We start from the raw sequence: 23,218 nt of genomic DNA, 5'->3' as shown, positions 1-23,218 counted from the left end.
ATTCTATGCGAATCGTCGGTCGATGAGGACGAGCCTCCCCCGGCTGATGATGTCTGATGTTGCGTCTTCTATACCGTGCTTGCGGCACTGGGATGAACACCAGGGTTGACGTCCGAGATGATGCAGCAGCACTGCATCATGTGAACGCGGTGAGTCTTGAAGCTCGGCTGCTTTGCCGTTCTGGGACATGGCTCAGAGCTGTACTCGTCGTTGCGTTGATGCCTTGAGATATCCCTCGACGTCCTGATTACCCTGAGGCGAGCATTCCTGTTGCCTGAGTCGTGCGATCACCTCTTTTCAACCTCGTCGATGACCTCGATCGCGGTCAACGTGATCCTGGCATTCACGTAGCATCCACCGTGATACTTGCTCCACGATGTCCGGTAGCTGTAGCCTCTCTCGTCTAATAGATTACACTTGAATGAACTGTCGTGACTCACATTTCTCCTGGTGAACTTCTCTCCGAGCTTACATGCGTGTTCGAAATATGTTAAAACTTGCTCGCACATTCCCCAATCACTGCCCTTGAATATACGAATACTTTCCCATGCCTCGGCCATGCCGATGGACGGGACCTTCTAGAGTGCTGTCTGCTTAAACAGGTTCCTACGATATGGCGAAGGATAAGCGAGGTCACATGTGGCATTCACAGAAGCATTCAGGGTATCTACAGTGACTGTGACTGCGGTTCATTGACGAGGAGGGATCCTCGGGCGCCTACAGCGCGTGCAATTTGGCTCGTATGCTAACTAGGTGAAGACAATCCTCCAATGGCAAGAGCCAAAGTGACATTTACTTGTATCCGCTACCCTTGACCGGGCTGAAATTGATAGAAACCCAGCCTTCCTTAGCACTCTCCTTAATCTGGTCGTCATCCTCGTTGTCATCACTGCTGGTAGCCTCCATGTCGGTGCCTCCAGACTTACCTTCGGCCTTGAGAGCCTTTGCCTTCAGCTTCTCCGCCTTTCGCTTCAACTTTGCCTCTTTCTCAGGGCTGATCTCGACCATTCTGTCGGCAAACCCCTGAGCCACGCGGACAAACTGCTTGGGAGCCAGTAGAAACTTCACCTGCACGCCCATCTTGGCCAGCAGCTCGATCTGCGCCTCGAGAGCCGTGATGGCAAGGTTGTTGTGAATTCTCTTGCCGTCGACGCGGAGATACTCCCAATTGTCGCCGCTGGGCTCGCGGCCGGCGGCGGCCTTCCACTTGCCGGTGACCAGTACGGCCTTGCCATCCTTCTTGGCTTTCTTGTCGATGGCGGCAAGCCTCTTCAGCGCCTTGTCATCATCCTCAGGGATGAACCGCTTGTGGTAGCGCGAGATGTGATCGCACATCGTCTTCACCAGATACTTGGAGTCTGTCATGAGGATGACGCGGAGCTGGCCACACTCCTGAATTCCGAGCGTCTTGTCGGGACGGGCGCGGTCGCCGTGGAAGCTGTCGAGGAGCATCTTAAGACGCAGGGGGACGATGCGGCGCTCGACGATGCGGAGGGCGGAGATTGCGGCGCACAGCTTGCCGACCTCGTAGCTCATCTCCAGCTCGTGGGGGCGATGGCCAGGGGGCGGACCGTCGGCCGGCTTGCCGTTGACAAGGGGGTAGAAGATCTCATTGAGTTTGACGTTGCGGGCAATGTTGAACTTGGACTGATCGGAGAACGTGACGCTGATTCCGAGCTGCGCGGCGCGCCACTCCTGCTCTGGGACAAAGGAAGACGCAACCTTGACTAGCATGGTGCAGCAGGCGAGGTGGTGTAGCTTGAGGTAGGAAGAGTGCTGAGGATGGATGTTCACAGCGTTCAACATCTTCTTGTTGTAGAGCCAGACGATACCGCCACAAGCTTTATCACCCGTGCAGACGGATGCCATAAGCAACTTGTAGTCAAGCTCCTCGGGCGGATCATCGTAGTTGACGTCCTCAGGGACAGCGGCGCCCAGGAGCTCCTCATCCCACTGTGGAACGTAGCGTGCGATGGCGTACTTAAGGGCTGTAGTCGGGCGGAACAAGGCGTCCTCTTCAGCTGAGTTGTAGGGACGCGGAGCCTTGGCACACAGCTGATAACTAGTTATCGTCTCGGCACTAGAAGCCAAGTAGTTGATGATGGTGTTGATCGGGTGCTCGTGGTACTCCAGGGCATCCACGAACACGGCTGTATCGTCAGTGGAACGCGCGTCAGCGTCGCGCTCATCGTCGGCAGCGGACTTGCTGCCACTCTCGGTGCTGAGAGACATCTTGACGGGTCGGGGAAGATCAGGGACGAACACGACGTCCTCAGGGAGATCGCCGTAGTTGGAGTAATTGTACAACTCTGGCGGACGGCGCTGATCCGGTTGGCTAGAAAGTGAAGTAGAAGCTTTCTCAGCAGCTGCAGGGGTCTTCTCGGTAGCTGTCTCAGGAGCCTTCTCTTTGGCAGGAGCACTGGTAGGTTTGCCGCTGGTAGCCAAATCCTGGGAGATGTTGAGGTTCACCTGGCGACCTGCGGCAGTTTCGCCCAAGCCATCCTGATGCCCCTTCATGGCCGCCTGAATAACCACTTCATTAGTGCCTGTGCATGGCAAAAGTCCAGGATCATCCCAGGACCACTCACACTCTTCTTGCGGATTGCTTTAGAGGACATCTTGGATTTTTATAAGCCTGAAGATCTCGAAGTAGAAGCAAAGCTGAATCTGAGCCGTGCAAGAGGAAGCTTCCAGCTGTTGTGGTAGCTGAGTTAATAAGAACGACCGATCCCTGCGGTCGAACGTGAAGCAACGGGTATCTGACGCTTCGACGAAAGGACTGAATTGATAAATCAAGTAAAAGAAATAGCTTGCACGATAGGATTAGCAGCTGGCAAGCCACAGAAGATGAAGCCAAGAGAGCGACTTGATGGAATCGAGGCGGCCTCGACGCACAAAGGTCTCCAGAGCTGGTTTGGCTGTGGGATAGGAAAGAAAAGAAGGAGAAAATAAAAGCTTCAAGGCAGCCACAAGTAAGAAAATATTTTAGACAAAAATGTGCTTTAGTGGTCAAGAAGCCCACGAGGCGTGGGCCTTGCTTAGTCGTGCAAGATGTCTGCTGTGGTGATAGCATGCGAAACAAGACACACGGCCGGAGGAGGGCGCCTGGGGCTATGAGCAATGTCTTCAAATGAACATTGGGGAAGACAACAAAGCCCTTCAATCCCTCTCAATGCTTATTTCCATACGCTGGCGCTCTCAGTGCCCGCTTTCTTTCCCTCTTGATATGTGGCGGACAGAGAATTGTACAGCTCCTTTACCCTCTTGATCTCAGCGGACCACTTCGCTTTCTCGTCGGCGTCTTCGATCTCCTCGACTAGGTCTGACAAGCTCTTTGCGGTGAAGAACTTATTCTTACGGTTGTACAGTGGCCGGGCAGTGAGCGTCTCGTCGGTGTCGGACGGCGCCCGAACACGGAAGACCTCCTCGAGGATGTCGATATCGTACGGAATGGCGAATAGGTCTCGCGAGTCCTCATATGTGAAGAGATAATAGAACTCGTTGAAGCCAGCCCACGTTATTCCACTCAGACATAGGGAGCAAGGCTCATGAGTCGCGAAGAAGACACAGTCTTTCGTGGCAGGACGGCCCTCTGACGGTGAAGCAAAGAACTGCTGGATACAGTTGATCTCGCCATGAAGCAGGGGGGACACTTTCTCATTATTGGTTGAGACTGTGTGTGGTGAAAGTCCTTCCCGGGAGAGCACAGCAGCACCAAATAACTTGCTGCCCGAGGAAACACCCTTCGCAGTCAGGGGAACAATCTTCTCCTCTGTGATGCGCAGAATAGCGGACAGAAGAGTAGCGGGTGAGTGCTTTGTAGTAGCCATTTTGTTGCGAAAACTATTCAATGAACAGGAAGACAAATGATTAGGTTCGAAATCCGATTGGAAGTTCGAGTATTGCCAATCCAGGTTAAAATGAGATGGCTGATCGTCACCCCCTGATATCGTCAAACTGCACTGTTGCTCTTGAAGCAAATATTTTTGGACAAACAACCGACAATACAGTACTAAGATACAATATCAGCCTGTTTCCCACACAATGAAGACGTGATAACGGGATACCGTTCAATCTTTAGAGACGAAGCCGCTAGTTAAGCTTGAGACACGCTTGGTTGAAATTTATAAGACGACAGACTTGATCCAACCTGGTATGGAAGAGACCGAAAATGTCAGGGCAAATGATCGAGTCAAAAATCTGTTCTGATTGAGGGGGACAATTGATGCTGTAGGAGTGGCAGGTCTCAGCTGTTTAAATATTCTTATCTGCTGGAAGATCAAGAGGGCTGCACTTGGTTAACATCGTGGATGCCACGAGCATTTTATCCCTCCATCATTCGAGTGCAATCGTCAATGCCGTCGGCGCCAACCGTGCCGCTAATGGAGAACCGGCGGCCACGACATGCGGCGACCTCCGAAGCTGAGAATAACAGCGGGTAGAACTCATTCACGACCGCATTCACTACAGAGACTCCCTGCAGATGCTGTGCTAACGGCCGAAAGACTTAAATTCGGGGGAAGAAAAGGGTGCCCGAATCGCTAGAGCTTCATCCCGAGACCCACAAACCGGAGAGCTGCCGTGCTCCGTGTTTACCACCGGCGGTTCTCCGGTTGGTCGACGACCTGTCGATGATCGGATGACTGTGTACGATCGTTGCGGTTTCAACATATTTTTATCGATTCGAGATATTTGCTTCTTGGTTTTGACAAAACTTCTTGTTTCGATTGCTATGGCAGGGTCGAATTTTCAAAGCTGTTACTAAGGTACAGTCAAGCCTGTCGCTTAGCGGATTAGACGGTTGATATAGTGGATTCAATATGGGTCTCTGCTGCCAACCGCCTTTACAGTGCATGTACTTGCTTAACGATCTGTGTTCACAAATTATGAATTTGCCAAATTTGCGCATCGAATGCTGCGAAATCAGTAGAAAAAGATAGTTGCAACAACACAACAAACCGAGAAATCAAACAGCGCCGACAGTCGGAACCAGGGGCGAAGGGGGAATCTTTCCGAGGTACGAGCGGCTGAATCGGAGTCTAAGTTTGGCTGACTACGAGATCTACTCTTGGTCGCTGTACTGGACGAGAATTTCCATTCACCTGAAGATGCACTACATTCGGCTGCTGAGGCCACCAAACCTCACCGACTCTAGAGGTGGGACGACACTGAATCTTGTTTTGACCATCAACACGGATTTGAGCGATGCTGAATTTTGCCCTGACAAGCCGGTCAAGGTGTCCGTCTTCATTGACTTGAACAATGGAAATGGCAAGCAGACGCTGGTGGACCTCAGCGACCGGATTGTCGGCGCAAAGTCGACCTGCGTCTGGCGCGCGGGCATGAGAGTACTAAAGCTGAACTTGGGCGTCCCTCGGCAAATTCTGCAGGAGGTATCGAGACTCGGGGGGTCTGCTAGTCTCTGCATCGCGGCCACCGACCATCTTCGATCTTCGTCCGATGTGGAGGCCATCCCCTACGACGAGCATGGCCACATCATGCCCATCATTGCCCAGATGCCGCTCCCTGCTAGCGGGCCGTCTCACATCTCAATTCGTCGGCTGGAGGTGTTTGACTACACCTATGGAGACACCTTTCTCGAGATCGAGGAAGATCTTGGTGAAAGCATGGCCCGCCATGTGTGGGATGGAGGAGTTGTCGCAGTGTCTATGCTCGCTGGACTCTGTGCTCCACTACACAGATTCCCGCGGCAGAGCGAGGTCAACATGCCATTACTTAAGGAAATGTTCGTGTACAAACGGAAGCCGATGAACATTGTGGAATTGGGATGTGGTGTGGGTACTTTTGGCCTGGGGACTGCAACCATATTGCATATGCATCCATGGCTGTCAGAAGGTCAGGATTACATCCTTCTCACGGACTTGGAGGACGCAGAAGAGCGAGCAATGTCCAATGTTCGACGCCTTCAGAAATTCATGGCCTCACGACCCTCTTTTGGCCAAGTCCGGCTGGGATTCGAGAGCCTTGACTGGGAGGCAGGATTACGTGAAGACGGGGATGTAGCAAGGACACCATGGGACTTAGTCATCGTGAGCGATTGCACCTACAATGTTGACTCCATTCCATCTCTTGTCAAGACGCTTTCGACCATTCACCAACGATCTGTGAACGGGAATGGGTCAGGCGACCTTAATACTACTTCCAACCCGTACGTGTTGCTGGCAACGAAGCAGCGCCACTCGTCTGAGGAGCTGGCATGGAGATTGATCGCAGCAGCTGGTTGGCGCGTGCTAGAGAGCGTTACACTACCCCTCCCACATTCCGCCGCAGAGCCGCAAACTGTTGAAATATATCTCTTTGGGAAAGATCAGAAGCGAGATGACACATCAACCGGTGAACAACAAGCCGGCGATACTCTGGAACGAGCGGCTCGCTGAATGGAGCCACGATTCAGCTTGGCGAGTTCGCATGTCATATCTGAACCATCATGATGAGATTCAAGGGCCTCCAAATGGACGAATAGCGTCCGCTAATTGACAGCCTCGCCTTGACAAGTCATCTGCGTCAAGAATTGTTTAGGACAATCATGCAGTCGGAAGCCACATCATCTCCTGCAAGCAACAGCTATCGACGCGTTTGCGATGTGACTGTCCATCGGCATTGGGTCGTTGGCCGTCATGCCGCCGCATGCGATCCCCTCCGTTTGTTGACCGGCAATGCTGATTCGCCGCAATCGCTTATCGAGTATGCGGGAGGCCATCGAGATCGCCTTATTTCGGCAGCCCGCCATGTCATTGGGCGATTGCGTATGAACACACAAAGCATTCACACAATGGCAGTCATAAATGTGCTGCTTTTTCGTCGGAATGTCTGAGAGTTTTTCTCCTTATGGGGACCTGTAATATCGCTATCCACAATAATGTCTGACACAAAGAAGAAGGACGGCGCTAATTCGACTGCGACTCCCAAGCGGCCGTCAAAAGGAGCCAAGGGTGTTTGTGAGATATTGTCAAAGATATTTACTCTGGTATCTGAGATCAAAGATGACCCTGCCGGCTTTGAAGAGCACGAATCAATTGTAGCTAACCTTGACTCGTTGAAGAAACAAATTGACGAGAAGGACGAGAAATCAAAGATCGCTATTGATGACAAGGACAAGAAAATCGAGTCGCTTGAAAAGGAAATAAGTGATCTTAACACCCACAAGCAGCGGATGTGGGACGAGTTTGACGCAAAGTACACCGACTTCATCAAGAAAATGGGGAATCACGAGACTCTTCAAGAACGGCTCCAGCAAGTCATGGCCGAGCTGGAACAGTCTAATGACCGATACGAAAAGGCTAAGCAGGTCAATGAAGATGTCAAGAAGGATCTGGACGTCTGCAAAGCCGAATTAGACAACACTAAGAGCCGCCTCAAGTCTCTGGAAAAGGAACGCGAGCGACTAGATCTGGAACTTCGAACAAGTGTAATGCGGGAACAAGAACTCCATGATGACCTTGGCTTGAACAAACTTGAGGATATTTCTCTTGCCGACTAGTAAGTTTTGCTTTGATCTGGTCTCAAGAGGGTCTTCTAATCGGTCTCGATTATAGCAAGCAAGAATTCGAAGACTTCGCAGAAAAGTGCCACCAACTTGCACTGGACTTTTTCCTACACAATATCACAGAGGTATGTCTGATTAATGGGGACAAGCTCACAGATCACTTATCATAATGACAGGCTGTTCTTGATGATGTCAAGAGTCAAATATCAGAACCCAAAGGACTTCACCTCTCTTCTTCTACATCTTTGGCAGCTCGTTTAACGAGGTGCGCTCTCGCTGAGTCTGTCATTGCAAGTGCAATAACATATCACATCTTCGCGGAAATTCCTTTTCCTAAACAGCCCAATGTCCAATGGTCAATACGAGCAATTTTGGACTTGTTTGAACCTCATTCTTCTGATAGGGGAGAGAGGCAGAACATCGTTAGATGCCAGTTGCTTGCAGAGTATGCAGAGGAGCAGAATGATGAGAAAACACACAACATGGCGATTGAGAATGCTGTGAGAGAATGCGTGAACCCGCTTCATCCAATGCTGGCGGACTCGGATCTGCTCCCCGATTTCAAAGCTCGTCTGCGTGCTCTCTGCAAAGAAGGCATTCGCATCTGGTCCCCCTTGAAGTGGAGCATTTCTAGAGTTGTGGCTGACTGTTCGCCGAACATCGACTCGTGGATGGAAGCAGACTACGACGATGATAAGATCACGTTTGCAGAGGCTGTTGAGCATGAGAGGCGTGGGACAGAACCAGAGCCACTTTTACAGCTGTTTCCGCGGATTCTCTGGGACCAGAAAGTCCTCATGGATGGCTATGTCCTTGTATCTACACAAAAGGCAGTCTTTACTCCAAAAAAGACCGCAAGTAACAGGCCTCCACCAACAGCTAACACGAATGGTCATGCGAGATTAAGCCGAGCCAGAACCGATAGCATCAGCCACACTTCGCGACCGTCAATAGGCTCGGGTCCGGTGTCACTGAGGAGCTCCCAACAGCGATCTGTCTCTAGATCTGGCCTGGGTGGATCGTTTCAAAGTCCACCTGCGAGCCCAACAACGGACAGACGCAATGGTGCATGAAACTCTTCGGAGACGGGCAAGACTGGTTAGAGCATGTAGTAATGATAATCTAGAAGTTTGTTTCGATATTGAACTAAGCTAGTCGGACGTGGCCACTCCCTAAACTTATCGCAGGTCTACGTGTCCAGGGTGACTGGCCAAGTTGGTTCGAAAAAAACATTCCGAGACGGTTAATGGAGACATATTGAGGTTCCGGGTTTCTCAAACCACTTTTCTGATGGGCTGGTGGACATGAAAACAGCCCTCAATGTCTGATGCGAACGTAATGAATTCCGGCAGTGCCCAATCAACAAAACCCTTATTCATGATCGTGCGACTAGGATCTGATCTTTGAGCTTGAGTTCAGCCTAGACCGTTGTAGAGACCAAAAAAAGCTGGGGCAGGCGCAGGGATTGCCGCGTGGGAAGGGGCAAGGGGATCGGGAAGGCCTCAAATGGGAGCTTGCCCATTGGCCAGACTTTCAAGGTGGGGCCATCTTCAGCCAATAACAACGATTGTGATTACCACCCTTTAGTAGTTCGCCGTCAAGTCTGCATGCCTGTGTGACGTTATGTGAGCCCATGGCTTTCGAGTAGATAAATAAGTGAGCCTGCACCTCCCTTGACTGTCCAAGAAGACAGATCTTCACGAACATCATCTCTAAAATATCTGAAGTTCACTTCTCTTCTAGTACAGTAAGTGAATGAGATACAGCATGTATTTTCCCTTTCTTGAGCTTGCTGCTGACTTTGCCCGCGTTCTAGCTACTTCCACCTATTGCACAAACCGCCAGTCACGACCTGTCGATCTCCGGAAAGCCCTTTCCCACCCAATCACCACATCGACAAAAAACAGCAACAATGGCTACTGACAAGGCTTCCACCTGCTGCGGCAAGGGTTCCGAATGTGTCTGTGGTAAGCAAAGGTCCAAATTCGATGTCCCTGTCGCCTCTACCTCCACTTCTCTCTTGCGCAAACCGTCCATTACCCAAAACACATCTTGTCCACAGTTTCTTTGGTCGCAATAAGGCTAACGTATCATTTCTACCTCACAGCTCAGCAAGCTAAGTGCTCTTGCGGCAAGCAGTCTGCTCTCCACTGCACCTGCGACAAGGCCCCAGCCGAGAACACCGTCACCGGACCCCGCTGCTCGTGCCGTGCTCGTCCGGCTGGCGAGTGCACCTGCGATCGTGCCACTTCCGAGAACACCAAGCCCGCGGGATCTACCTGCGCATGCGGCTCCCGAGCTGCTGGTGAGTACACTGTCACGAGATTGACTCGGCTCAGAAGTGCTTACTGACTTTCTTATCGCAGGTGCCTGTACTTGCGAGAAGGCTGCTGATGGCAGCTTCAACCCCTCCGAGCACGAGGTAGATTTCACCACCAAGAAGTAGATGTCTTCTTTCTCGTCCATCCCTTCGTTATTATACTCTGGATCGATTGTTAAGAACGGCCAGGAAGGCCCTGTGAGGCGAGGCGTTTTGGCAAGATGGCGTTTGACAGGAACTTGGCTTGGGTGGTCGCCCGCGTTGTGATCTGGGTCACACTCGGAACTTTTCTCGTCGGAACAGAAGAGCACTACTTCTTGTCGACTCGATACGTCAACTCGACAGTTGACTCCGAGTATATCTGTGGTTTGGCACGATGCGAGGAAGCTCGACTCTACGGATACTGCCTTCTGACTTTCCTCGGCATCGTCAATACAATTCTTTTGGTGCTTCAATACCCGCTTGAGATCGCACTAGGTAGCTGGAATCTCATTATATGGTCTCTTGAGAGCATCTTGTTTGTACCACTCCGAGAATGTGGCAACTTCGCTGTTCAGATCACCTCAATTGCATTATGTTACAAGACTTGGAAGCACTTGCATTATGTCTACAGAATCTTCCGATTTATCATCACCAGACCGAGGTCTATTCCAGGGAAAATCTTGTACGCACTGGGCTATGTTGGAAGTGCCTTGTGTGTATTTGCTGCGGCAATAGCAGCCAGCATTAGAGAGGATCACCGCTATCGCATCCGTTATCATGATCCAGAGTGGTTTCTCAGACAGGTCCAGGCTATCACGCGTTGTCTCTAGAAGCGGGTTTGTGCTATGATGGCTTGGATTCTCTCTCTCCCTTCTCGCATAATCTGGAGCCTTACACACGACTCTAAAGCTACGGCAAGAGAGCTTCACATTCAAAATAACCCAATTGCAGCAAATGACGCCTGTCTCGAGGATGTAACTCCGGAGCAGACTGCTGAAGCGGAAAATGCAGGTTCACCAAACGCGGCAAGGCACCGGAACAGGAACAATCATGGATCTAGTGAGGGTTCGAGGAGGAAGAGAAACAAGCCTCGTCACAAATAGTCTCGAAGCCGCTATGTTCCTGTCTACAGCTGTTTCACATCACGGCTTCTATCCGATCTCGATGGCATTCATCTGCTGAACTATCAGCTGGAGTGGTTTTGATCTGTACAGTACTGGTAGCAGATTTCTCAACGGTGATCGTGTTGGAGGGTGGTATCATGCATGCATGCATTGCACGGACGAGATGCATCGAGATTTCATCTGCATCTCTCGCAAGGGTCATGGCCACCGCCCTGGAACCGCCAGGGTCTGGACGACGTGGACAAAGACTGTATCAGACTGTAGAGCCTCGACTACCTTAGGTATCTGGATGAACAATGGAAGCCTGCAAACGGAATCGAAGTGATCATCCATGTGACTCCAATGCAGTTGTTAATTGGGCAGCTGCACAAACCCTCGACCGTTCTCGGAAATGCTTTCTTTGTTTACTGCCGCTCGCCGAAGCTTTTTCTTTGAGGGCATCGGAGCTATTATGAAGCTATGACCACCGCCCTCAGATTCTGCCGGCCATATGGGTCGAGTTGCAGGGGCTTGGGTGATTGTTCCCGGGCGGTGAGGAACTTTTTCTCGGATCCGGCCCTGAGTAAAGGCGCTAACGCTTGGCTTCCCTAACAAACATTAGTGAGCTGCCAGTACAGCTCTGGTTACCTGACGCAACAATAACACCGGCCCACTTCCATGCCTTCTTCCGCTCCTGCGCGTCTGCTTCTCACACCACAAAAATCCCTCCAGACCCTTCCGTCTTTCCTGTTGACCTCAACCTTCAGCATCGCGAAGACGACGGCTTGATCATCGATTTACGATCAATCCATCACTGGCCTCATCAGTATTTGCGATTATTTACCTTTCACCGAATTCCCCTGCTCTCGAGATCCTCAATTTGAGCTCTCCCGCACCCCGCGCGCCCAACTCACCTTTTCGCACCTCTCGCCAACCCCAATTTCCTCCTACCTACCTGCCTAACCTTTCATACACGATGCCTCCCAAGAAGGCTTCCGCTGCCTCCACGGCTACTGCTGCTAAGCCAGCCAAGACATCTGCTGCTGCCATCAAGAAGGCTCCAGCTCAAGCTAAGAAAGCTGCCCCCAAGAAGGCCGCTGCTACTTCTACTGGTACTTCCACCAAACCCATTGCCAACTCCTCCAGAAAGCGCAAAGCCCAGTCTGAGGTCGCGCCCCCTGCAAAGAAGAAGTCTAAGACCTCTGCCATAGCTACGAAGAGAGCCACTGCCCCTGCCAAGAAGGCCATCGCCTCGAAGACCTCTACCCCTGCCCCCGTCGATGACGACAAAGAGAACCTGAACCCCTCTGGCGCGAAGGCGAAGGCGAAGCGCAAGCGAACCGAAGAGGCCGAAGACGTCGAGGATCAGGTCGAAGCTCCCGCCCCGAAGAAGGCGAAGCCTGCTGCCGTGAAGAAGGAGGCTGCCCCAAGAAAGATTGCGGTCCCCAAGAAGGTGTGGCCCAAGATTGGCGTCAAGATCAACGAAGCCCCTCCTGCCCCCCTCGATGTCTACGTATTCGGCGAGGGAAGCTCTGGTGAGCTCGGCTTGGGAAGCAAACGAGGTGCCGACGGCAAAAAACCTATTGACGTGAAGCGCCCTCGTCTCAACCCGAACCTGTCTGCGAAGGATATTGGTGTGGTGCAGATTGCTTGTGGTGGCATGCACGTGGTTGCCTTGACAAAGGACAACAAAATCCTGACCTGGGGCGTCAATGACCAGGGCGCTCTTGGGCGTGACACTAACTGGGATGGTGGTCTGCGTGACGCAGATGCCGATGACAGCGACGAAGATGACGAGGATGATACGGGCGTGAACCCTAAGGAGAGCACTCCCGCTGAGATCGACACATCTGGCATTGCTCCAGATACCAAGTTTGTCCAGGTCGTTGCGAGCGATAGCGCTAGCTTTGCGCTCACCGAGGATGGCCGAGTTTACGGATGGGGTACCTTTAGAGTAAGTGTCCTTTTGAAATCTTTGCTTCGTAACAGTCTACTAACCACTGTAGGCCGCTGATGGCATTCTCGGATTCTCTCCTACCATCCTGATCCAAAAGAAGCCGGTTCTTCTATCAGACCCAAAGAAGATTGTCCGACTTGCGGCTGGCTCTAACCACATTATGGCCCTGGACAACAAGGGTAAGATCCACACCTGGGGCACCCCCGAGCAGAATCAGCTCGGTCGTCGTTGCGTCCAGCGTGATATCAAGGACTCCGCGCTGCGCCCTGGTGGAATAGCATTCAAGCGAGGCACAGTCATCGAGAAGATCGCTTGCGGATCCTACCACAGCTTCGCTATCGACAAGGATGGCAAGGTCTACGCCTGGGGCTTAAACAATTTTGGCGAGCTTGGCATTGACCATGGCGCTGGCGAGTCTGACGCTGTTGTGCTTGAGCCTACCCACATCGAGTCACTCTCCAACCATAAGATCATTGAGATCGCTGGGGGAGAGCACCACTCCCTTGCCTGCACTGAGGACGGCAAACTCATCACCTGGGGCCGTATCGATGGCAACCAGACAGGTCTTGCTCGAGACAAGTTTACAGAGGAGAACACTATTTTCGACGAGCACCAAAAGCCCCGTATCCTGAAGCTCCCCACCGTGGTAGATGGTAAGATCATGTCGCTACAAATATCATTGCACGCAAAGGCTAACAATCATCTAGGTCTTCCGTCTATCGTGTCCGTTGCTGCTGGCACTGACAACAGCTTCGCCATTACTGCCGATGGAAAGGCATACTCCTGGGGCTTCTCTGCCAACTACCAGACTGGGCAGGGTACTGGCGATGACATTGAGACGCCAACTCACATCGACAACACCGCCGTGCGAGGCAAGAAGCTCGTCTACGCCGGCGCTGGCGGCCAGTACTCCATTCTGGCCAGCATTGCTGAAGGCCCCGCGGTCAACGGCGTTTAAACCCAACGCCTTCTCTTATCTTTGCCCTTCTCGACGCGCCTATGTAACATTTGAGCATACAGTCGACATGTATAAGACCTTTTTCGACCGTCTTCATTTCAGCGAGTCACTTCGATAAATTTGTTTTTAGTGCACTTCTTCGCTTCTGTCACAAAAGGTGGTTGGATGGATGGATGGAAGCAACGATTTTCTTCGCCGCAGGATAGGATGATGAGATGAGGATATGATACGTCCTTTTCGGGGGATGTGATGGCGGCTATAGAGCTTGAGGGATTCCTGGATGTCCCGTTGTAATATTATCTACCTCTTGTGGAGGTTCGGCCTGGTTCACTTTTTATTTCTGGCAACGCGGCACTTTTCATGTGCCACAGGATTTTGCATCAGGGGACGACAGCATGGACTGCCCCTGCAGAGCAAAAGCATTGTTCACAGTATAGAGGTCTTTCTGAGAATTGAGCATTTTTGACATTTCATTCATGATTGGTATCTGTCTTTCTGTGATTAGATTACTACTGTACATCGAAGACCTCCCATCTCTTGTCTCGAAGAGTGTCTTCTGCCCTGCCATTGACATGTAGCTGAGCACTGCGGTGCTGTGCTGACCGATAAGTTGCCGCATGCCCAAGCAATGGCATCAACTATATCTCGATGCCACTCCAGCCACCCAGGACTGTAGAAGCTTGCTCTACCCTGTCTGCGACAGGAGTCTGGGATATGGCCAGAAGGGAGCTCGTCCATCCATGTCTCCAACGGTTTCATGTCTACAAGTCGCTGGACGACCTCATAGCGAGCCACCAGACACAATCTTCATTGTTCCGCTCCCCCTGCTGCTGAAGACGCCCATGATGCCAAAGCCGACGTAGAAAAGAGCTAATGGGTACGCGACCAGGCCGCGCATCCCCCGCATGCGTCCTACCGCGCAGAACATGCCGCTGGCCGAGTATGTGCTCCACATGATGGCAGCGGTGGTCATGATGATGCCGAGCGGCGTGTCCATCGGCATCACGATGCCCACCAAGCTCGTCGCCACCATGGGCAGCAGGCAGTAGCCTAGCACGCTCGCGGACCGCGCGAACGTCAACGTCGACGACAGGTGCGACTTGCCACCCTGGCCCGGAGGCGGAACAGTCGCTGGGTGCTCGGGATAGGCGGGGGACGAGGAGTACGGCGGGGGGCCGCCGGGGGCGCCCTGGGGAGAGTCGGCGGGCGACATGAGAGAGAGGATTATGTGAAGGCTCGTGGAGCCAAGGAGTGCTAGGCCGTAGATGTAGCCGAAGTGCACCTTGCCTGAGAACAGCAGGAATGTGCCGAACAGGAGGAAGAAGAGTAGCGGGCCGGCCATATCGCTGTCGTCCATGAGGTGCTGGTCGATGCGCTGGAAGGGGTTAAGGACGGCGAGTGTCTGCGAGTTCGGGTTAGTTGAGTTGCCCTGAAATCCTGTGAACAGTCAAAGACCTACCTTCGCTTGAATATGTGAGAAGTTTACGCCTAGCTCTTCTAACAACGGCGGTTCTCCATCATATCCTTCTGTCGAGAATGCTGCGAGCCATCCTGTTCGGAGCCCTCCTTGCTCGCCCATGCGTCCAGAGACACCCGCTGCTGCACCGAAGCCCGAGTTGAAGCCGCTCGGTGCGCCGTAGGCACCAGACGGCTGACCACCGTAGCCATAGGATGCTTGTGAGGGAGTGGCTCGGCCTGAGACGCCCGAGTCGTATGATGACGGGTAGAATTGAAGGTTCTGGGCGGAGGAGGGTCCGTATGCGGGATTGTTGGGCGGTGCCCCGTAGTACTGGGACATGGTGGGCAGCGGTCAACAAGGTTAGAGTAGATTTGTTTACTAGGAAGAGCGAGATTTGGTTTGTCTGTTGCGTAGTCTATAGCGAGGAGAGTAACGGTGAGGTCGTGAGAAAATGAGGAGGCTCAAATGAGTGACGCGCAATGTGTGGGAATGGCCGAAAGAGGACAGCTTCAAGGCTACCAAGTTGCGATGTTGCTTCTTCAGATGCTAGAAGCTCCAGTACGCTAGATGTGTGCCTCAGGACGTCGCTAAGTCTGGTTATTGTGACCACCATTAAATCGAAACGTGACCTCCAGCTAGCCGTATGTGGCATAGTCAATGTCTCCTCGCCGCAGTCTACCCGCCATTGCTTGGATTGTTCAACGGCTTTATGTCTAACCTTCTGTTTTCTTATATAACGAAGTGATATATTACTATAACTCTTCTACTCACCATAAACATTATCTGACCTTACAACCTTAAACCCTCAGCAACAGGTCTAACTTACCATCCGTTCTCGCTGAGCACCCCGCGCCCGTGGCGGGTCCTTGGGACTTATACATCATTTGGGGATACCCCCTTGGGGCGCAGCATATGGCTAGAGTTACTTTTAGCGAATGAATATAAATCTGGACTTGTCTAGGACAATCTTGGAATGGATGAGAGTATCACGTCTCGGAGCACTTCTATGGGGGGTTGAGTCCGATGGCGTGACATGGGCAAGGTAGGTAGGCCAATCGGACAAGGCCAGCCACCCCCCTATCCAAACCGCTGGGATCAAGTCCGATACGAAGGTGATGTTGTGCCAAACTTAAGGTACCCTGCATTCGCTTCCCTCAGGAACAGATCTGGGAACTGATTACCCATTCGGCTCCTTAGACGCCCCGAGAAACCATGGCCACTGATGGAACTCCAGAGATTCCCCGTGCAACACCTGCACGGCAGCGTCTCGAACATGTCAAGTCCGTGGCAGTCATTGGGGCAGGTGTCAGCGGCATCTCAGCAGCTGCACATCTGCTTCAAGCCGGACTCGAGGTCGTGCTTTTCGAGCGAAGCGGCAGCATAGGTGGTGTCTGGAAGTTTGACCCTCGTGCCCCGTTGACGCCTCCGTTTCCCAACCAGACACCACCGGCTGCTGCATCTCAGTATAGTCTCACCCCTGACGGGCTGACGACCGAAGAAACATCGATCTACCATGCATCGCCCACGCCGTGCTATGCTGGACTCTGCAACAACATCGACACATCAGTGATGCGCACTAGCCTGCAGGAATGGCCCTCAGGAACGCCCAGCAGCATCACCGCGGCCATGGTCAGTGATTATATTGGGGAATTGGCAAAGACACAGCATGTGGTACCGCATATACAGTTCTGGACCCGCGTGGAGAGCGCGGTCAAGCCTCAGGGGTCTGCCCAGTGGCATGTGCGCACCAAGACATTCATTAGAGATGGAGACTCTTTTGTCTTCGACATTCGAGAGAACCGCTTCGACGCTGTGGTTGTCGCTACGGGGCACTACGATGTGCCACGAGTGCCCGACATTCCAGGGCTTGCTACTTGGCAAGCTAGATTCCCGGGCCGTGTGGCGCACTCCAAGGCCTACAGGACGCCGGACATGTTCAAGGATGCCACAGTCCTGGTCATCGGCGCCGGTGTGTCGGCGTACGACATCATCCATGCTATTCACTCGGTTGGGGGCCGGACCTATCAGTCATCGCGCGATCCGAAACGGGCCGACAAGGCAAAGCTCGAGGGATTGCCAGACAGCTGCGAGCGTGTGCCCGGTATCGAGACATTTCTGGCCGAGGACACAGGACCCGCCTGGAAGGCGGACAGTGCAGATCCAGTTCCGGGACGAGTGGTGCTCTCAGGGGGTCGAGAGCTCACGGGTATTCACTATGTCGTAGTGGCTACGGGGTACATTACCACCTACCACTTCCTGGGCGACCTTGAACAACCCACTCTGCCATTGGACGAGGCGGATGAGAAGGTCATCATCACCGCCGATGCCTATACGGTGCACAACCTGCACAAGGACATATTCTATATCCCGGACCCGACTTTGGCGTTTATTGGTGTGCCTTCGGAGGCGTCGACATTCTCACTCTTTGACTTTCAAGCGAAGGCTTTGGCAAAAGTATTCACCGGGCAGGCCCAATTACCGTCCCGAGAAGACATGGCAAAGTTGCATCGGGAGCGGAAGTTGGCTCTGAAACCAGGGAAGAAGCTCCACGGTCTGGGCTTGGGGGATGTCGAGTATGCGAATGACATACTGGACTGGATCAATGGCGATCTGCAGAGTGCAGGGTTGCCGCCGATGACAGGCTATGATGATCGGTGGTTTGAGGGTTTCAAGAGGTTGAGGGAGTCAGTAGCGAGCATTCGACCGGACGTTGAGCAGGTGTAGATGAGACGACACTGTCCATACGGGGTGGACGGAGTGGTTCGGCGCGTTATTTCGGATACCCACAAAACGAACATCTACCGTCTCTACTCAGCATACAGTCTACCTAGGTATTGTTAGTTATCCACTGGGCCAGGTGCCACGAACTGTAGCCTGCTAGCTAGATATTTAGCATATAGAATAGATCATAAAGTCACTTCTGCTCGCTCGATCCCTCAATATCTATAAGATCTTTTTTCTGTGACTATCTATGGTGGATATTCTTTTCCGATCGCGAAATCTTGCGGAGCAATATTTTATTCTTGGTGTCGGGAATGATACCACCGGCGATGACAAGGTTCTCGTAGCGTTTGGTCCGGCCCTCGGGCATCTTGAGATCAAAGTCCAGCAGAATACGGGCCAAGATGAGCTTGATCTCATTGGCTGCAAAGAAGCGACCCGGACAAGCGTTCCGCCCAAAGCCGAAGTTGAGGTTCTCCTTGCTAACCGATACAAACTGGTACTGTTCCGGGCTCTTGTACCCGATAGAATCCTTAGCCTGGCCACTACGAAGGCGGGAGAATCGATAGGGGTCAAAGGTCTGCTCCTCGAGGATCAGTAAGGGATAGACACTTGGCCTATGTAGCAAAAGGGCAAGAAAGGTGAAGAGAGAGGAGAGTACCTCGGGGTTCGGGTAGAGCTCAGGGTCTCGGGTAATGGCAATGAAAGGGGCTTCGATGATGACACTGGCGGGGATGCGGGTACCGTCGCGTAGGGTGACGGGCTTCTCGACGTAGCGTGTGAATCGAGCTGGAAGGAGTCAGTTGGTATATGACCGTGAATAAGCATACTAAAGGACCACGAACTCATGCTCAGCGGGTTCATGCGTTGGGATTCCCTCATAAAGCTGTCGAGGACCTTCATAGAAAAGAGAGCCTGGGTAGTCAGGACACCGCCGTTTTCCTTTAGGACAGATCCGATCTCTTCGCGCAGAACGGGGACGACTTCTGGCTGGGACACAAGGTCGAATATCCTGTTTGTTTATGGGTACTCAGTATTCTTCTGGGGCTACTGGAGAAATAGGGGATACGCACATCTGGGTGAGGGTCATAGTGGTTGAATGAATCGAGGCCAGGGTCAGAGACAATTGCTGAAATGCCAGCTCGGCATCGTCATGGATGTGGAAGTCGTCTGACTTGAGGAGCATCCACTGCAGCATGTCCTCGGGTACTGGATCCCCCCGTTTCATCATGGCCCTGCGCTCCCGGATCACGGGCTCAAAGAATGCCTTCGCCCTCCGCTTATGTTCCGCAATGCGACTCAGCTGCGGGACAAAGTACTGGCCTAGTGGCCGGAGTAGCCTTGGCCATCTCTTCAGGCCACGCACGGCCATGTTCACATCGACGGCGTACCAAATACTTGCGTGCAGGTACTCGTCGCGGCGGCAGAGATCCGGCCCCAGAAAAGCGTTGCCCGAGACCATGGCCACTATACGGAGGAGCTTCTCGTTGATCACCACGGCATTCCAGTCGCGTGACTGCGGCAGTTCCGCTTGGACCGATCTCTGAACTTCCTCGCAGAGCCGAGCGTTGATCATTGCTATGGTGGTGAATTTCAAGTGTCAATGACCGTCTTCAGCCGGATTGCTATTCTACTTGATTTCATATATTGCAACATACCGAGATTTTTAGTGAGGTCGTTGCGTACTAGATGAGTGAGAAACGTGGTGTCCATCGCGATGCCGGTATATTTGCACTCGGCTGCCTAGGTATATTTTCTCTCGTGAGATCTCGGATCATAGAGAGTGTCGATATCTGGTCACCGCACTCACCAACAGGAGAGCCTTTCTATTACTGATTTTCTCCTCGGGCTGGGCCTTAAGCTCGTCCAGGTAAATATTCGGGACCATTACCCGGTCGCCTACGCGAAAGTCAGTCCTAGTTGAGCGGCCTCTCCGTCCGCCAAGTTGGTAGTTCCTTCAGCACAAACCATCTGTAGTGGTTATGCGCCAGATTCCCTCTTTGAAATGGCTATAGCCCTCGCGGTACAATGACTCAGCATGATGCAGGAATGCCGTCACTCTCTTGCGGTAGCTGCCATATTGACTGTGGATTCGGGGAAGCCTTTTCAGCGAGCCGGCCACCAGGACATACGGAGAAACGAAAGTTGATACCAAGATGAAGATGGCCAAGGAGACAGTAGCCACACACGCCCTGACGATCTCATCGTTGGAGAAGTTCGTATAGCTGAAGCGAGACATGATTGAGCTAACGAGATCTAATTTGCTTAGCATATGTTATGAACTTCGGTGAGCCGACACAATAACATCATTACTTACAAAGAGCAAGCCAGCAAATATGCCTGACTCGATTATATAGCTATTTGCAATTTCCAGGGGCAGATGACGATATTTCGGTGTCGGGACTTCGGTCTTGGGTGACATATCGTACGCCGTTCCGACCTGCAGGACCTGTCCAGGGTATGGTGAAATAGTCGACGCCGATTGGTATGCTTGGTATATGCGAGTACTAGCATCTTAGGTGGCTTACACCCACACACCAAGATGTAGGTAGGTTATAGATGGGACCATTCAAGCTGGACACTGAATCCGGCAAAGTGGTCAAACTCCACTCAATCCCTGTCCTGGCTTGGTCTAGTATTCATTCATTCAATACGATGGGTAGCAACCTATCTAGACTGTTGTCTTCCCCTGGCAAGTTAGCCGTCACCGCGGCCCCTGCTACTAACCCTCCTGCTGTACACCCTCTCAAAACTCTAAAGATCGACAAGGAAGGTATTCTGAAGAGATACGGTCAAGAACGGGCGAAGAGAATCCGTGACGACGGCTTGGCCCAGTTCAAACCCGCGAGCGGTGTAAATTCCCACTTTAAAGACGATTCCATAGCGCCCGTAACCCCCCGCGATCCCATCAATTCCGAGACCACCGTTTTGATTGTTGGTGGTGGCTTTGCCGGTCTCGTCACCGCTATCGAGTTGAAGCGTCGAGGAGTGACACAGTTCGTCATCTTAGATAGAGCAGGGGGATTCGGTGGCACATGGTACTGGAACCAATATCCCGGCAGGTTCCTGGCAGCCCTCACCCCAGCCCTGAGTGACACTTACAACAGGTATTGACTTATGACTTTTTCTCCTGAACAGGCGCCGCTTGCGATCTGGAATCCTTGATCTACCTGCCCTTGCTCGAGGAGACGGGATACATTCCTAAGGAGCGCTTTCCGTCCGCCTCGTGAGATACTCGCCCACGTGGGACGCATCGTGACGAAATGGGACCTCGCATCTCACGCCCATTTCCATACTGGAGTCACGTCAATGGTCTGGGATGAGTCCAAGCAGCTCTGGGACATTCACACCGATCGTTCGGACCACTTTCTTTCCCAGTTCGTGGTCATGGCCACAGGGACATTCCACGAGCCCAAGCTGCCGGGACTCGCTGGGATCGAGGGTTTTGAACGTCCTCACTTCCACAGTGGACGGTGGAATTACGACATCACCGGTGGAGACAGCAGCGGCAACCTGAACAAACTAGCAGACAAAACGGTGGGCGTCATCGGCACGGGTTCGTCGGCGGTGCAATTCATCCCGTACCTCGCCCACAGCGCCAAGAAGCTATACGTCTTCCAGCGAACGCCGTCGTCCGTCACCCCGCGAGCGAAGTTCCAGGTCGACCCAGCCGCCGTCGCATCGCGGGAGCCGGGCTGGCAAAGGGCCCAGATGCGTCAGTTCGCCGACATCATGCAGGGCGATGACACGTCCGACCAGCGCTTTACGGCCGCCGAGGGCTTTGACAGCCTCACCATGCAGGCCATCCTGATCGAGGGCCGCCAGGCCGGCATCACCGAGATACCCGCAGAGCAGGTCCCCGAGTTGCTCCAGCTCGCCGATCTCCGGCTGATGGAGCGCCTGCGGAAGCTGGTCGCCGACACCGTGGTCGACCCGACCACGGCGGCGCAACTCCAGCCGTGGTATCCCTTCTTCTGCAAGCGGCCGGCCTTCAACAACGAGTATTTGGCCGTCTTCAACCGGCCCAATGTGGAGCTGGTCGACACGGATGGGCGGGGCGTGTCGCACTTGACGCGGACGGGCGTGGTAGCCGGCGGGCGCGAGTACGACGTTGATGTGCTCGTGTACGCGACCGGCTTCGATTTCGAGATCGGGGCGGACTTCTTCCGCCGAACGGGCATCCACCTCATCGGGGCGCGAGGCCAGACCCTCGATCAGGCCTGGGCAACAGCCGGGGGGCCCTCCACCCTCTTCGGCATCCACGCACGCGGCTTCCCCAACCTCTTCATTATCGGCCCTGCCCAGGCAGGCGTGGGCGCCAATTGGACCCATACCGCTTATGTGGCCGGCGAGCACATCGCCGAGGTCGTGGCAGCCATGCTCACCGAGCCGAGCGCGTACCGCGTCCTCGAGCCGACGGCGGAGGCGGAGGAGGACTGGGGGAAGCAGGTTGAGGAGGGCAGTGCCATGCGCTTGCTGTTTGCGCAGTCATGCTCACCGGGCTACTTCAACCACGAGGGCGAGCCCGAGAAGATCCCAAAACGGTGGGGGTACTACCCCAAGGGGCCGGTGGCGTGGGAGAAGCTCATGAAGGAGTGGAGGGAGGAGGGGAGCATGAAGGGGATGGAGAGACGGTGAGCAGTGTAAGATGTGGAAGAAGGATGTAAATTGTCGGGGAGAGAACTATCAACTAGTTACTTCGGGTAAATTTCTGGCTTTTTCTCTTCTTTTCTCTAAATCTTGATTGAGCCTTTGCTAGAATGTGATACGGCGACTCATAAGAGAAGAAATCAAATAGTGCATTAACATTACAAGTCTTGAGCTTCCTAAACGATAACCCAGCCGGGTCCACCCACACTTTGCAGCCAAAGCGTCGAATAGTACAGCATGCCAAAACGATCTTCCACATTTCACGCTCTAGGGCCACAGACTGCCTTAGCAGTTCCTAGCTATCTGGTACTAACTAGCGGCTTATAAAAACCTCTCCAGCATGAGTAACATCCAATAATGTTTCATTAATATATTATCTCCTCAAAATAAGTGAATTATAAAGAAATAATACTATTACTGTAACTATATAGACTAGAGCTATTATAAAGTAGCAGTCAGTATGTAAATATCAATTCTAAGACATTAATGCTAAGCCGAGTCTTCTATAATAGTAGCTAGTCCATAAAGTCTCATTACAAGACTAGAATATCTAGCCAATAC

General features: G+C 52.7%; 8 protein-coding genes across 8 annotated transcripts; 4 read left to right on the top strand and 4 right to left on the bottom strand.

The window, feature by feature from the left end:
- Positions 1-792: 792 nt before the first annotated feature.
- Positions 793-2,618, bottom strand: UCRPA7_1200 (hypothetical protein; the record flags this gene model as incomplete). Its single annotated transcript, XM_007913787.1, has 2 exons — positions 793-2,523; positions 2,589-2,618. The coding sequence occupies 2 exons, from the start codon at positions 2,616-2,618 to the stop codon at positions 793-795; spliced, it is 1,761 nt and encodes a 586-aa protein (XP_007911978.1).
- A 558-nt stretch (positions 2,619-3,176) lies between these two features.
- On the bottom strand, positions 3,177-3,830 carry UCRPA7_1199 (putative cytidine deoxycytidylate deaminase family protein; the record flags this gene model as incomplete). The annotated part of the gene is made up of 1 exon (XM_007913786.1): positions 3,177-3,830. One exon carries the CDS (start codon positions 3,828-3,830, stop codon positions 3,177-3,179), a length of 654 nt encoding a protein of 217 aa, XP_007911977.1.
- A 3,050-nt stretch (positions 3,831-6,880) lies between these two features.
- Positions 6,881-7,501, top strand: UCRPA7_1198 (hypothetical protein; the record flags this gene model as incomplete). Its single annotated transcript, XM_007913785.1, has 1 exon — positions 6,881-7,501. The coding sequence occupies one exon, from the start codon at positions 6,881-6,883 to the stop codon at positions 7,499-7,501; it is 621 nt and encodes a 206-aa protein (XP_007911976.1).
- A 4,387-nt stretch (positions 7,502-11,888) lies between these two features.
- Positions 11,889-13,827, top strand: UCRPA7_1197 (putative rcc1 domain-containing protein; the record flags this gene model as incomplete). Its single annotated transcript, XM_007913784.1, has 3 exons — positions 11,889-12,866; positions 12,919-13,522; positions 13,577-13,827. The coding sequence occupies 3 exons, from the start codon at positions 11,889-11,891 to the stop codon at positions 13,825-13,827; spliced, it is 1,833 nt and encodes a 610-aa protein (XP_007911975.1).
- Positions 13,828-14,608: 781 nt separating this feature from the next.
- On the bottom strand, positions 14,609-15,625 carry UCRPA7_1196 (putative golgi membrane protein; the record flags this gene model as incomplete). The annotated part of the gene is made up of 2 exons (XM_007913783.1): positions 14,609-15,229; positions 15,287-15,625. The coding sequence occupies 2 exons, from the start codon at positions 15,623-15,625 to the stop codon at positions 14,609-14,611; spliced, it is 960 nt and encodes a 319-aa protein (XP_007911974.1).
- A 1,287-nt stretch (positions 15,626-16,912) lies between these two features.
- On the top strand, positions 16,913-18,010 carry UCRPA7_1195 (putative dimethylaniline monooxygenase protein; the record flags this gene model as incomplete). Its single annotated transcript, XM_007913782.1, has 1 exon — positions 16,913-18,010. One exon carries the CDS (start codon positions 16,913-16,915, stop codon positions 18,008-18,010), a length of 1,098 nt encoding a protein of 365 aa, XP_007911973.1.
- Positions 18,011-18,251: 241 nt separating this feature from the next.
- Positions 18,252-19,583, bottom strand: UCRPA7_1194 (putative ent-kaurene oxidase protein; the record flags this gene model as incomplete). Its single annotated transcript, XM_007913781.1, has 3 exons — positions 18,252-18,796; positions 18,853-19,019; positions 19,081-19,583. 3 exons carry the CDS (start codon positions 19,581-19,583, stop codon positions 18,252-18,254), a joined length of 1,215 nt encoding a protein of 404 aa, XP_007911972.1.
- A 1,811-nt stretch (positions 19,584-21,394) lies between these two features.
- Positions 21,395-22,645, top strand: UCRPA7_1193 (putative monooxygenase protein; the record flags this gene model as incomplete). Its single annotated transcript, XM_007913780.1, has 1 exon — positions 21,395-22,645. One exon carries the CDS (start codon positions 21,395-21,397, stop codon positions 22,643-22,645), a length of 1,251 nt encoding a protein of 416 aa, XP_007911971.1.
- Between the last annotated feature and the right edge of the window lie 573 nt (positions 22,646-23,218).

The sequence above is a fragment of the Phaeoacremonium minimum genome (genome assembly GCF_000392275.1).
Source record: "Phaeoacremonium minimum UCRPA7 unplaced genomic scaffold PA7_03_scaffold_62, whole genome shotgun sequence".
NCBI classification, from domain to species: domain Eukaryota; kingdom Fungi; phylum Ascomycota; class Sordariomycetes; order Togniniales; family Togniniaceae; genus Phaeoacremonium; species Phaeoacremonium minimum.
This window is presented reverse-complemented; position numbering and strand designations above follow the sequence as displayed.